Below are 13,428 nucleotides of genomic sequence, written 5' to 3'. Positions count from 1 at the left end.
ACCTCATCTTGGTCACTGTTGCACAGGGGTGTCCAGAAAAATTCTGTTGTTGAATGTCCAAATGTGACTTTGTCCCCTGCATGTAAAAACTGTTTTGTTATGCTGTGGCCAAGCCAAGCCAATTAAAGTATGTTTAGAGCTCTCGTTATTTCTCAGTATTAGGAGGCCATGGCAGAGACAGGCCTGTTTTTGCATCTTTGTTCCTGGACATCAGTGCCTCTAATGCTATGACTCACTTTCTGTTAGAGTGTCTGCTAAATGCAGCTCTGAGTGTCTCTGGTGTTCGAGGTTCTGTGGTGCAGGTTTGGTCTGGTTTTAGCTTGTGCTCATATGCATATAAAGTGTACATAGAATAACATACAGATACACACAGTCATGGTGTGTGAAGCTGTTGTTGTTGCCATCTTGTTGGCAAGAGCTGACCCACACACACACACACACACACACACACAGAGAGAGAGAGAGAGAGAGAGAGAGAGAGAGAGAGGAAGTAAGAAGACATGGCAGGGTGGGAAAGGAGCAGCGGTGGTGTCTGATTTCTGTGAAGCTCACTCCCACCCAAACTCTCACACCCTCTCATCAAGACTCCCAAGAAACAATTTTAAGTGTCTCCACTCCACCCAATGAACACTGCAGTCCAAATGCTAAAACTGCATCAAAATGTGTTAAAGTAACACTCATGCACACATTTCCAGAAGTATCTTCATATTCAACCTCTTTCTCCCTCTTTTTTAATCTGGATCGTTTTCTTTTAAATCACTCCTCTTGCTTATGAAGTCACTTCTCTCTTAACCTGTGCCTCATCAACCTGCAGTTCACACAGATTTTCTCAGGGATACAGTATTATACAGGGCACCAATATTATGTAATCAGAACTGAAATCATGGCATTCCACTTACATTACCATTTATCTCATGTTTTATAGTAACCAACAGCTGCTCTGGAGGGGACTTTCCTGTGCCTAGAAGTGCCTTAATATTTCCTTCTAGCTCCCTTTGTGTATGTCTCCGTTTTGGAACAGGTATCCTAGGAAAATCCTGCATGATGACCACAGAGCTGTCTGCTTTTCACTGACATAAACTAGTGACCGCGTTGACAGAAAATATATATGTATAAAGTCGTCAAAAAAGAAAGCTGTGTCCTCTGGAGCTTTGTTAGGTCAGACGTTTGAAGTTATAAAGGCATGTTTGTGGTTCATTGTGTCATCATGTGCAGTAATGTGCTACTCAGTATATCATGTAGTCTTTTCTGCTTTGTTTTCACTCTTATGTTGGTGCTGCTGATCACGGTGCACCGCTGCCAGCTTTACAGATTATTCCCGGACAGGCTGAAAATGTTATGTTAGGATGGCCACCATTGTGCTCCCCCTGCAGTCTACATTATTCACCATAGGGCTGTAGTTACTGTTGCCAACGTCAATAAAGAAAACATTTAACGAATAGGGAGCTTCGCCACTGATGAAGTGTTGCTTTATGTAAATATATAAGATCTGTGGTCACAGGGTCAAGATTTGTGAATGTGGTCTGTTGCACATGCAGATTGGTTAAAAAATGTCAATACAAGGTCCAACTTACTTGTTTCTGAGGCTTTCAACCCCATCTTGTGGCCTCCTCAGCAGATGGAGTTGCTCAGTTGTCATGGAGATAGTTTAGTTGTTACATAAGTGTTAACAGGTAACGAAATAAGAGTAAAAATGCCAAAACAAATCTTTTCTTTGCATGTTTTCATGCTTTTTCAAAAGCAAAAACATCAAAAGAGACCTTTGGGCAAGAAATATTTTTAATTGCTGCAATGCATTCATGGCCAACAGAGTCATCATTAATACTATTAGTTCCACCTGACTGACCCCCTGCTACGACACATCAAATTGTCTGCTATGAAAAAGGTCTGTGAATCATCTGATTAATTTGAGAACAACTGCAAAACAAGAGGAAGACTATCAAGTCTCAGGTTAGAAAGACTCATCGTCAATCACTGCAGTTAAAGCCAAAACATAAAGAGGCTTATTGCACTCTGGAGTTCACTGTCAGTGTAGCGGGATGGCCTGAGGTCTTTTGTTGAGTGAGTGAAAACTCTGGCAGTTTGAGCAGAGGTCAACTTGCATTTTTCACTTACTGTACTCAACAGGAACCAATGAGAAACATGCGTGAAAAGAAACATGCATGTTCCTGATATTGGTATTTCAATCAAATGTAGCTTGGCTCTCTTTGGTGCTGGTTTCCCCAGTATTGTTACAGGTTTGACAAATATGCAATCAATTTACTCGCCGAGGGGGAGCATGGCTTTTTTTTTTTTTTTTTGGCTTACTGAGGGGTCATGACAGGAAAGGCCTGGGAGCCAGTTGAATACCACAAGTCTTTCTGAGATCCTTTAGGAATAATTATTAATAATAAAACATAAAAGCTAATATTTCACCAAAAAAGAGTCATTTAGAGCTTCAATAACACATTTAATGGACTCTAAAAATGTAATTTGCATATTCAAACAAGACTCACTGAATGGTCTCCACTATGTTTGAGAAAATCAGATAACACAAAGGGACATATTACTATATATACATATAGTATGTACTAGAACCAAATTCATGTATTATGTTTCTATGCCACGCTTAAGGAGGAAAATTTGATTATGTTCCTGGTGGTACATGGATCGTAGTGCAGTCAGGAAAGTAAACCTTTCAGGAGAGTAAAGGGCATACATCAAGGAGGACATGAGGAAACTCTTGCTCACAGTGTTGGTGGGTTTAAGCCAGACGATTCAAGCTTTATCTGCACGTTTACCGCGTGTGATCACACTAACATTATCAGTCGCCACAGACGGTGACTGTTTCAGTTCCAGCTTTCAGTCAGTACTTAACTGCTTACTCATCCCTCAGGATACTGTAGGTACAACAGATGCTTCATTTTTCCCTCAACCTCTATAAACACACACACAGACGCTCTGCTCCTGTCTGCAGGTGTTACAGCCATTTTTGTCTCTGTCTGTCTCACAGTCTGCCTCTGTTACTTCTGTATCTCTCTCACAGTCTGAGCCATAGGCGAGGCCTTTGAGGTCACCCGTCCACACACACACACAGACACACACACACACACGCACAGACACAGTCTGCACAGAGCAAAAGCTTAGGCTTGGCTGCAAGACGTCCACTGCTGTGTCCATTACCTGGGTGGTTTTAGGCTCTTCTTCAGATGTATTTTCTCTCTCTGACCTGTCCAACCCTGTCCTACCACACACACACACACACACACACACACACACACACACACACACACTGATAGCCAGCTAAGGATAGCTGTCATTCAAACTTGCTGTGCTGAGGTCGCAGCACTTCCAATCTCTCAGCAGGGATTTGCGGGGCTGTGGCTTTCGGACAAGCACTCTCTGTCTGCTTGTTTGTCTGTCTCACTGTCTGCAGCTTTTAAAAGTCCTTTCTAAATATGTTCAGTTTTGCATTCTCACTCACCAACACAGCAACTCCCCTGCTCCCTCGTGGCTATCTTAGATGCTGATGCTCCGCTCTGATATTTGTCTCCACTTTGTCTTTGCTTCTCTCTCTCTCTTCCTTACTTTCTCTCTCACACATTCCACCTCTTACAAAGTCACACACACACCACCCCTATCAGCCTGTACTCACTAATGGATTTATGTGTTTACGCTGAGTCGAGGAAGCAGTGATAATAGTGGCAGTAAAGTAATCTCAGAACTGTTTACCCTCATCTCTTGGGTCTATCTCTTTCATTATCTACAGCTTGGGCTGCTTAAGTGTACATGTGTTTGTGTGTGTGTGTGTGCGTGTGTGTGTGTGTGTGTGTGTGTGTGTGTGTGTGTGTGTGTAACTTTTAAGTAAAGTAATGAAACCACATCACAATGTAAACTAGAGATTATTAGAGACAAACCTTAAGATTATTTATATATATATAATACCTCAATTTATTGTGAGTGTTATGATTGCATCATTTAAAAAATCACTTACATTTCTTATGCATTAATAATTGTCAATATCCAGATATTTGCTAGATAATTTTTCAAGTAGAGGACCATTTAATGACAGTTGTCATCACTTGGTAAATTCAAGACCCATCAAGCTTTGTAAAAGCACATTGCCAGACTGCAAATTGACATTAAAAGCAACAGAGTTCTCATGTAGCAGCATAAAAATTGCACAGTAATAACATTAGGTAATCTATCTGTTTCCTATTGGTTGCAGTCTAAACCTCCAGGCTGTATTTGCATGCATTTACACAGCTATTTGCATTATTGCAGTGCAGATCTCACATTTCATATTTAACGTTCAGAACATGCATATAATATAGTTACAATGTTGTTGTAGTCTCTGATGATCACATTAATTTGTATTTCCTGGATAAATCAACAGGAACTGCCTTCATTTGTACCTTTGTCCGATGCATCGGACAGTATAGAACATTTTTTGCTGAACGGAGGCGTTTGTCCTCGCATATGTGCATATGTTTCTTTTTTTTACTGAGCATCTGGACAACTGTTTCAAAGTGTTTGTGGGCCCTCCTCGTGCATTAACTGTGAGCTGAGACAAAACATGTGCCGGACCGCCCAAAACATGCACACTAGACGAGACAACCTGGCTGCGGCCATCAGTCCATCTCTGCAGGTCGTACTATTCTGAGGCCCGGCCGTTATTTCATTTTGCTGCGTCTGCACCCAGCGAGTTGGACCGGACAAGCGTTTACATCATGGAAAGAGGTCTCCGATGCCCGCTCACATTTAGAGCATGATATCATCCCGTCTCACCGTGTGGACATACACTGATATAAGCAGAGAAACACCCACATGCTGAAATATACACATGAAAGCTCAAACTCACACACTCATACACTCTCACACTCATACAGCCACAGTGCTTTGGCACAGCCATAAACACTAGTTAGAGGTTATTTAATGCCCCTGGTGGGCATCCAGACCGCGTCATTTTGACCACAGAGGCTATCTGACACTCTGTCCGCAGGATACCTGATCCCCTGTGCTTCTGTCCAGAGAGTGTGATGCTTACTCATCGTCCAGTAACACTTAGAAATAAGAGCCAAGGCAAAGATCAGACGTTGGTCTATAACTTGATATGGTTTTAATCAGTATATTATGCCCATGGCCATGCCAGCGAGGTGATGGATGCATGGCTTCACTATTAATTAAAGCTCTGATATATCACCTCCATCATCCAGCACATTAAAACTTTTTTTTTCCCCTCACTGTAGGTCAGATGACTATATTTTACTTTCCTGTGTAGAAACTCATATCCGAGATGTGACTAAGTGATGTAGGAGAGCCAGAATAAGCTAGTATGATGTCATCCTGGAGCAAGCTGCTAAATGTTCTTACATAATAAATCCAAAAGATCAGTTGACCACTACGAGCTTGCATGTTACGTCGTAAAAATCCCGTACGGTTCAAGCATTGAAATATTTATGGAGAAACACAAATTAAGAAATACGAGATGTATCGAATGTCCTCTCTTCTTAACGCCAACATTGCAAGCGTCATGTGTCGAAATCAGCTCCACAAATTCTTTTAGTTGATCGTCTGCTCGCATCTATTTGTGTATTAAATGACACCATGAGCATTTAGCTCCTATGTCTGCGCCAAGGCCTCAATAAATATCCTGTCAGCATGTTAAATGTGCTACATGTATGTGTTGATCACTCGGTTAAATGTTTAAAGTAAACAGCTGAATAGAAATTTTCATCCCTCAAATCGTCCTTTGATGATACTGCTGTGTGTATCTTCCCCCTGACAAGCCATAACATATATAAGACCAGATGGAATTTCTCCATCTGTATTTATTTAGATTCGTTAGTGCGTGTATAATGCCTTTTAAAGCTATACTCTTCTAATCCTCCTTTATACAGCATTCCAAACATGTGATGCACCAAATTATTGCAAATAAAGTTTACACTGTTAATATATACAACCCCATGTGCCGACAGCAGATGGTTCTGCGTTGTTTGGGGTAGATCTTAGGAGGCCGGGTGGGTACATTGGGGTGAAGTTAGGGAGAGGATGACAGAGTGTGTGATGAAGGATTGAGCTGACTGCACCTCAGGTTTTGGGTCACTTGGGATAGATGCAAAGTAGCTTGGAGGAAGGGCGAAGGAAGAGGAGGCTCCGGGATTAGGCGACTCAGACATGTGGTGCTCTGGTGTGCAGTGTTAACATAAACCGTGCTGTCCTAAACAGAGCACTCATCAGATCCAGAGGATGTCCAAGCTGCTTTGATACGAAGGATGCTTTTTATATATGTTGAAAAAGTCTGTTCTTTTGGAATTGCCAACACACATATAACAATGTGCGATACAAATGGAGGCAATTATGAAAGAAATATGTGATGAAGTTTAGCTTTAGTGGTGATGAGGGCCTGAGTTTTAGCAAGGAGGGGGCTTAAACCTCTGCAGTGAGGTTTAAGTTACAGTTTAAAAGCCTGGTATTTCGGCTGTTCTGACTTGCTCTGAAACCAGTCAGCCATGAACAAATGTCTTAACACCCTATGGAGTTAGGCCTGCAGCACTTTCGCATGTCTGAGGTCAGTGATACATGAAGACTGGGGTTAAGACGGAAACTCATCTATGTATTTATTACTCACAGTATTGGTATCGTCTGCCGAGGAGTTCTGAGGGAAAATGTGTTTCGCTACTGAGAATGGAGACAGATACACGTTTGAAATGAGTTAAGAGACATTTAAACTTTTGTTATGTACACAGTAAGTTCTCAGTTTTACAGCCTTTTGAAGCATCTAAGCTGCAGAGGCCACTGGAGAAGAGAAGTGTGTGTCGGGGGGGGGTCTTCTGCAATTGCTATCATTGTACAGTTATTGTGTCATTGGTGAATTCCCGCAGGCCTGTCTGAATAAGTGATTGAGGAGCTGTGCGTGTTGACTCAGCGGGCTTGTGTTGTGTTGTCCCAGCTGGTCTGTAGGAGAGTGGGGGGTGTGCAGCCGGAGCTGCGGAGGAGGGGAGCAGACGCGGCAGGTCCAGTGTGACCAGAGAACCAGCCAGACCAACGTAGACGCCCTGGCCGACTCTCGCTGCACCCAGCCCACCCCGGCCAGGAGGCAAGCCTGCAGCACACACAGCTGCCCACCGGTGTGGACCGCCGGGCCGTGGTCACAGGTGAGCAGGTGTGAAAGTGATCTGCCGCTGTAAGAATGGGAGTTTACACACAGATGGAAGTCAGTATATGCACGCTGCAAGCAGGGAAAAACACTTAAAAGTTGCACACTCGCCTGAAGAGCTTTACACGCTGTGTTGTGAAGGGAACCCGAGCATTGATGGCTTCACCACATTTCATAACGCTGATCTCAGTGGCTTTAAACTATGAACGCAACCACTGAGAGCGCACCTTTTGTTCTCTGTCCAATTCCTATACATTGGACCTTTTTAACTGCCATTTTAACCCAAATATCCTGAACTACCTGCCACAAACGGTGTCAGGTTTTCTTCCTGTGGCACGGTGTAGTGCGTCACAGCCCCCTGTTCTCTTGAATGATGCGGAACATTTTGATTTGGGCTGTGCCATAAGATGTGTGCATTGGAATAAATGAATATTGGGGGAATTTTTGGACTATCTCAAAGGAATTATTAAGGAAGTAAAGCACAATAAGTCACTGTGTGCAGTGAATATATGGTAGCCGTGCTGAAGTGCTGTCTGTGCTTAGTTGGCTTGTTAAGATCTTTAGCCTGTGACATTTTTTTGCCACGCTAAAGTCATCATGCCAATTAAGTTTAACAAATCCTGTAGAAATATGGGTTGACTGCTTCTAAAAAGATGGCTGCATTCCAAATGTATGAGACAAAATGACCTAATTTAGCCAATATTCATGAACAACACTGCATCATAATCAGATGATTTGCCAGTCATAAAGACAGCGGATGCTTGAAGCATTAAATGACAGAAAGTATCATCATTATTGTGTTTCTGTTTATTTGGCAGTGTTCTCGCAAGTGTGGCAACGGCCTGAGGAAGAGGACGGTTCTGTGTACGAGCGCCAGCCCGGGCGCCCACGCGCACACGCTGCCAGACAGCTTGTGTGCGGGTCTGCCGAAACCCGCCAGTCAAGAATCCTGCTTCATCAAACGCTGCCAGAAACAGCGCAAAGTCCAGTGGTTTGTCTCCACGTGGCAAGAGGTGATTCAAGAGCACTTCTGAAGTCATTTCAGCTCATGTAAATAAGTTTCTCTCGCCATTAACTCTGTGTCTTTCCTTCTTCCATCATCCAGTGCTCGGTAACATGTGGTCGTGGCCATCAGGCGCGCTTCATCAAGTGTGCAGAGAAGGTGTGTGTTACATGTGCTGTTTCCTCAAATACTGCCACGTGTTGATTCCTAATTATTAGATGCATGATACATGATTTCTTCTGTTACCCAGGACACGGCAGGGAAATACAGAGAGCTTGCTGCCAAGAAGTGTCACCATGTCCCCAAGCCCGCTGTAGAGCTCCAGAGGCCCTGCATCCTGGCCGAGTGCCCCGTCCGCACTACCCCACCAGTCCACCGCTGGAGCACGTATCATCGCACCTATCCGCCTCAGCCCCTCCCTCAACCCCCGCCTCGAGCAGAATGGCACTCATCTCCTTGGTCTCAGGTACGTTGACTTTGCATTGCACGTGTTGCGCGTGCGTCATGACATTCATAGCATCCATCATCAAGGCTTTGTTTCTTTGTGCTCTACAGTGCACAGTGACATGTGGAGGAGGGGTGCAGGCCAGGACGGTCCAATGCCTGGTCCAAGGGAAGCCCTCTCCTGGCTGTGCCCTCCATCTTAAACCCTCCATGTCCCAGGCCTGCAACACCAACTTCTGCCCACAACCTGAGAAGAAAGGTGCTGACGCGCTAACATGATTTAGTATTACTTTGATGCTTTTGATGCTAAAACTTTTAATCTGGGGTCTGAATAGCGTTGTTTTAAAATATGCTGCCAGATTATAAACAAGCTCATAAATGTGTTTTTTTCCACAGACCTTGCATGTCGGGATTACTTCAGCTGGTGCTACCTGGTGCCCCAGCATGGAGTCTGCAACCACAAGTTCTATGGCAAGCAGTGCTGCCAGTCCTGTTCAAACTCCAACCTATAATCACACGGAGCGACTCTGTCTGTGACAAAGGCAGATACGTAGTTAGATAGAAAACAGACTATATTTGACGTCCATGCTTGAAATGACAGTGTTTTTGCTTTAAGCGTGTGGCGAGTGCTGAAAAACTAATGACATTTCAGTGGAAGTGCGAGAGAGCTGCAGTGCCCTTCCTTCTCCCCGCGATGCCGGACATCTGGATACAAGAACTTGATGCTGACAGCACTACACAGGAATGTGATCAGGACAGTACAAATAAAGGAGAAAATTATGAGGAGGAACTAGCAAGATGGGAATCTTGATTAAAGCGAATAGGACTGACATGTCCAAAAGAAACTGAAAACCTGAAAACTCCCAGCTTTGTTTATATTCTATATGTGACTGAACAGATCTGTACCCAGGACACCCAACATCCCCCCAGTCAACCAGAGGCCATTGATGGCGAGCCAACAGAGAAAAAATGGGTGGCTGCGCTACAGTTCTTGATCAATTGGAAATCTGGGGTCTGGGGTCTGATCATGAAAAGGGATGTTTCAAAGAAACAAGAAAACATACTGTTACTCTAAAGCTTGATAAAAAACAGGCTGGGAATAATCAAATAGGGCTTCCTCGATAGCTGGACAATATCAGGAAGCTTTGTGCTGTCATGTAAAAGAAAAAAGGAAAAAAAAAGCCTGAAATGCATCACACATGAGAGAACCATTCTGATGGGTCAAGGCTGTGTGAACTGACTTTGATGCTCTGTGGTGCAACAACGTTGTCTTCTGTCACCAAATCAATGTGAAATCCTCAAGTTTCAGGAAAGAACAAGTGAATTGTGTGACCCATGTACAGTATTGTTTGTTTTATTTATTGGCTTTACGATACAGCGTTGCTGGAAGACTGTATTGCTAAGCAGTATAAATGTGTCCTTTTATTACTCCACCCTTAGCCCATTACCTTTATATTTTGTATTATGTTTCATACGATTTCATGCTGACAAAATGCACCTTTTTTTATTCAAAACAGTTATTTTATTTTTGAAGAAAAAAAAAATCAGTGATGTCAAAAGCCCAACTCAGCAACAATGATAGATGATCATTTACAACAGGCGTCGAGTGGAAACAATAGGGTATGAGCATGCCATTTGAAGAGTCACTGCTCCGTTTTTCCATTACATTGTCCAGCATCATTACACAAGTCGTTTATTGCATGCATTGATATGGCACAAAAATAATGCATTACATATTGGTTATGGTTTACAAGCAACTACAGCTGATGCTGTTTCACTGTGATATTTACAGTGTAAATGAAATAACAATAAACAAATGTGTGTCATGTCAGCATCTCAGCTGTGGCATGAGTCCTTATTTTATTCTTTTCATCTGTCAGGTTGAGTGAATTTGATCATACCAACCTCAAAACTAAAGTTAAGCACCAAGCAATGACAGGCCAATGTGATGTTGAGGTGTACGGTACAAGTTAAACATGACCTGTTGGCTAGGCAATGACAAACACTTTCTTTTATATTTTCTTTTTCGTTTAGTTCCCTGGACCGAATCATCTTTAACAATTCTTTTGAGACCGTTTAACCACATCACAGATTAGCATTATATGTCATATTGAAACATGATGAAACAAAAAGAAATGACCCTGCAGCTTAAATCTAAGCTCTTGTCCTCAGTCTGCAAAGGAGCGCAGCACACAAGCCAGCACCCTGGCTAACAGCAATGCCAATGTGGTATTATCCATTTCAACACCTATGACATATTGTGTCTGGGCTTTGCTCTTTCGTCATTTCTCAACAAGTCAAGGAGACACAGATGCCCAAAACAAAATCCCCATTGTCATAATCCCCGGAGCAGAGCCCTAAGGCCTTCAGAGTGAGAGTAAGGGAGGAGAGAAGAAGAGTGTGAGAAGACAGAGAGAAATTGAGTCGAAAGAAAAAAAAAGGGAGGAGCGAGGCCATCTCTGTATTTGGTGCTGTCATAGAAAAATGCTGTGAGAAATAGAGGGGGTGAGCCAGAGGGAGAGGTGGGTTAAAGAGAGAGAAAGGGGGTTTTCCTCCGTGTCAACCACCTCTCTGATGTTGATTTATAGTTGGTCAGCTGTGGGCACAGTGCTACTCATGCCTGTGTGTGTGTATATGTGTGTGTGTGTGTGTGTGTGTGTGTCAGTGTAGAAACTGTAATGCTGAATAAATGTAGGCCAGGGTAGCAGTGTTTTGTTTTTTTTTTAATCCAAAAACAACTGTCTGCAAGACATTCAGAGATGCAAAACTGTTTTATCAATTAGTGCCAGTTTGCTGACAAAAGCAACTCCACACACACACACATACACACACAGTCAGAATACTCCAACCACCCACAGGCTTGTGGAATGTCTGTCATCAGCCACTTTGCACACGTGTAATGTCAAAACTCCGTCTTATTTAGAGGAGATGTAAATATTCTGATTTGTGTTCAAAAGGATGATGCTCAGTGGGTTCACCACTGTGTCAACATTCAATATTAGTGGGTCAAACTGTATTTTTTCATTGTCATAAGTATAACATTAAAGCTGTGTAAATCTGTTTTTGAATACCATGTGTTATAGAGTATGTCTGGAGTTCGGTTTCTGCCCACTGTTCAAAGATCAGTTCAGGTGCCTTCAGTAGTCTAAACTGCTGTCGATGTGAATGCAAATGTGCATGCATTTTTCTATGAGTCAAAAACAATAATTAACTACTTAGGTGACTCCGACTTTGACTTTAATTTGACAGCAAATGTATTTTCACCTCACTCCGTATAATTTGCTACAGCAGTTTACCAAAGAAAAAAAGGAGAGGAGGAAATCCAACCACACAAGAAGAGAGGGATTCAGAGGATGGAGCACTTTTTTTCATACAAAGATAGTGATCAGACAAAGGCTTCCTATAGATGACAAAGGTGATCGAGATAAATCTGGCAACTTCCAAAGTGTTACCTAACTCATGTCAGATAACAGAGGAGATTTTGTCAGAGAGAGACAGGAGGAGAGAACACATGCTCCTTCCACTTTAAAGAAGCTATGCTATCTCTGACTGCATCTGTTTGGAGAGAGTTGGCTCTCCAGCCTTGAGGCTAGACTAAGAAGGTTCATCTGAAGTTACAGGGTTATTATCTTTCCATCAGGACGCAACAAACAGCAGTCTCCCAACACCTTCAGTCACTTCCTCTCAGCTATTGGAGTCACCAGGCTGGAGATGTCCTGCTGCCACAGTAATAAGGAACATCTTGGAGTAAAACAAACTAATCTCAAAAGAAGACCCCATGAATTTATTTATTTTAAAAGCTTCTCACAACCAGGGATATAATTTTTTCCATAATTTTGTAGAACCGGTTTCATTTTTTTATTTTTTATTTTTTTTTTTTTTGGGGGGGGGGGGGCAATTCATAGATTAGAAACACTGTTATCTGTACAACAGCACCCTCTGCTGACTATATATATATTAGCTATAGAAGGAACATACAATGCACACATTGAAGCAAACAAATGAACCACTTGCTACAAATCCATTGAAGCCGATAAGGTAGCTTTTTATCTCCTTTTCCCTCCCATAAAACAATCAACATGGGCGCCAAACCTGCCAGAGGATCTACCTATTAGACAATACTGTCTAATAGTGTATTGTATTCCACCGCTTTGTTTTTTGTTGCCTTTTCTCCTTTCGTTGTATGAAATGGCAGAGATTAGGGACTGACAAAATGGGCTCAGAATGAGTGGATTTGCTAATGCATGGTATGTATGCTAATGATCTGACAGGAATTTAGCATGACAGATGCCAGATGGTTACCATTCATCGGATTATCATTTTCAGAACACTTCACAAAAACTCACTCACAATGACCAGTGATAAAGTCACACTCACTCAACTTTAATTTTATTTTCCATTTCTTATTGCATTTTAAAGGTAATCACATAGAGAGACAGTACGGTGTTTGACAAAAGATACTTCATTTCCTTGCCATAAATAGACACTGGCGTTGTATCCGCTGTAAAGCTCCACGTTCACGTAGACGTACACTAAGGAATACTCGACGCCCTCCTATTGCACACGTGTGCAGGAGCACGGAGTCACCAAGAATACATACAGAGTACCGTTCATATCAAAAAGACAAGTTCCCTGACCGGGAATCGAACCCGGGCCGCGGCGGTGAGAGCGCCGAATCCTAACCACTAGACCACCAGGGACTCTTCTTAAATCAAAAAAGCGATCTAATTTTAATTTACTAATTAACTATGTATGCTACCAATTTACGGTGTTGTCCGGTGCGTAAGATTTTGAAAAGACAAACTAGACTATCAATGTGTGAACTTCACAGTGACCATGAATT

General features: G+C 42.6%; 1 protein-coding gene and 1 non-coding gene across 2 annotated transcripts in view; one reads left to right on the top strand and one right to left on the bottom strand.

Moving 5' to 3' along the window:
* The window catches only part of LOC121610741 (A disintegrin and metalloproteinase with thrombospondin motifs 16), a 50,690-nt gene extending 41,581 nt beyond the window's left edge, over positions 1-9,109 (top strand). The window contains exons 19-24 of the mRNA XM_041942994.1: positions 6,932-7,136; positions 7,957-8,151; positions 8,244-8,300; positions 8,392-8,607; positions 8,697-8,844; positions 8,982-9,109. Of these exons, the coding sequence (XP_041798928.1) occupies positions 6,932-7,136; positions 7,957-8,151; positions 8,244-8,300; positions 8,392-8,607; positions 8,697-8,844; positions 8,982-9,097 (937 nt within the window). The 3' untranslated portion in view covers positions 9,098-9,109. The remainder of the gene's footprint in view (positions 1-6,931; positions 7,137-7,956; positions 8,152-8,243; positions 8,301-8,391; positions 8,608-8,696; positions 8,845-8,981) is intronic.
* A 4,104-nt stretch (positions 9,110-13,213) lies between these two features.
* Positions 13,214-13,285, bottom strand: trnae-cuc. The gene has a single exon. It is a non-coding gene; the product is annotated as a tRNA-Glu (tRNA).
* Positions 13,286-13,428: the final 143 nt, after the last annotated feature.

Source organism: Chelmon rostratus, chromosome 8 (genome assembly GCF_017976325.1).
Source record: "Chelmon rostratus isolate fCheRos1 chromosome 8, fCheRos1.pri, whole genome shotgun sequence".
In the NCBI taxonomy this organism is placed as follows: domain Eukaryota; kingdom Metazoa; phylum Chordata; class Actinopteri; order Chaetodontiformes; family Chaetodontidae; genus Chelmon; species Chelmon rostratus.
Note: the sequence above shows the minus strand (reverse complement) of the source record. Positions and strands in the feature narration are given on the sequence as shown.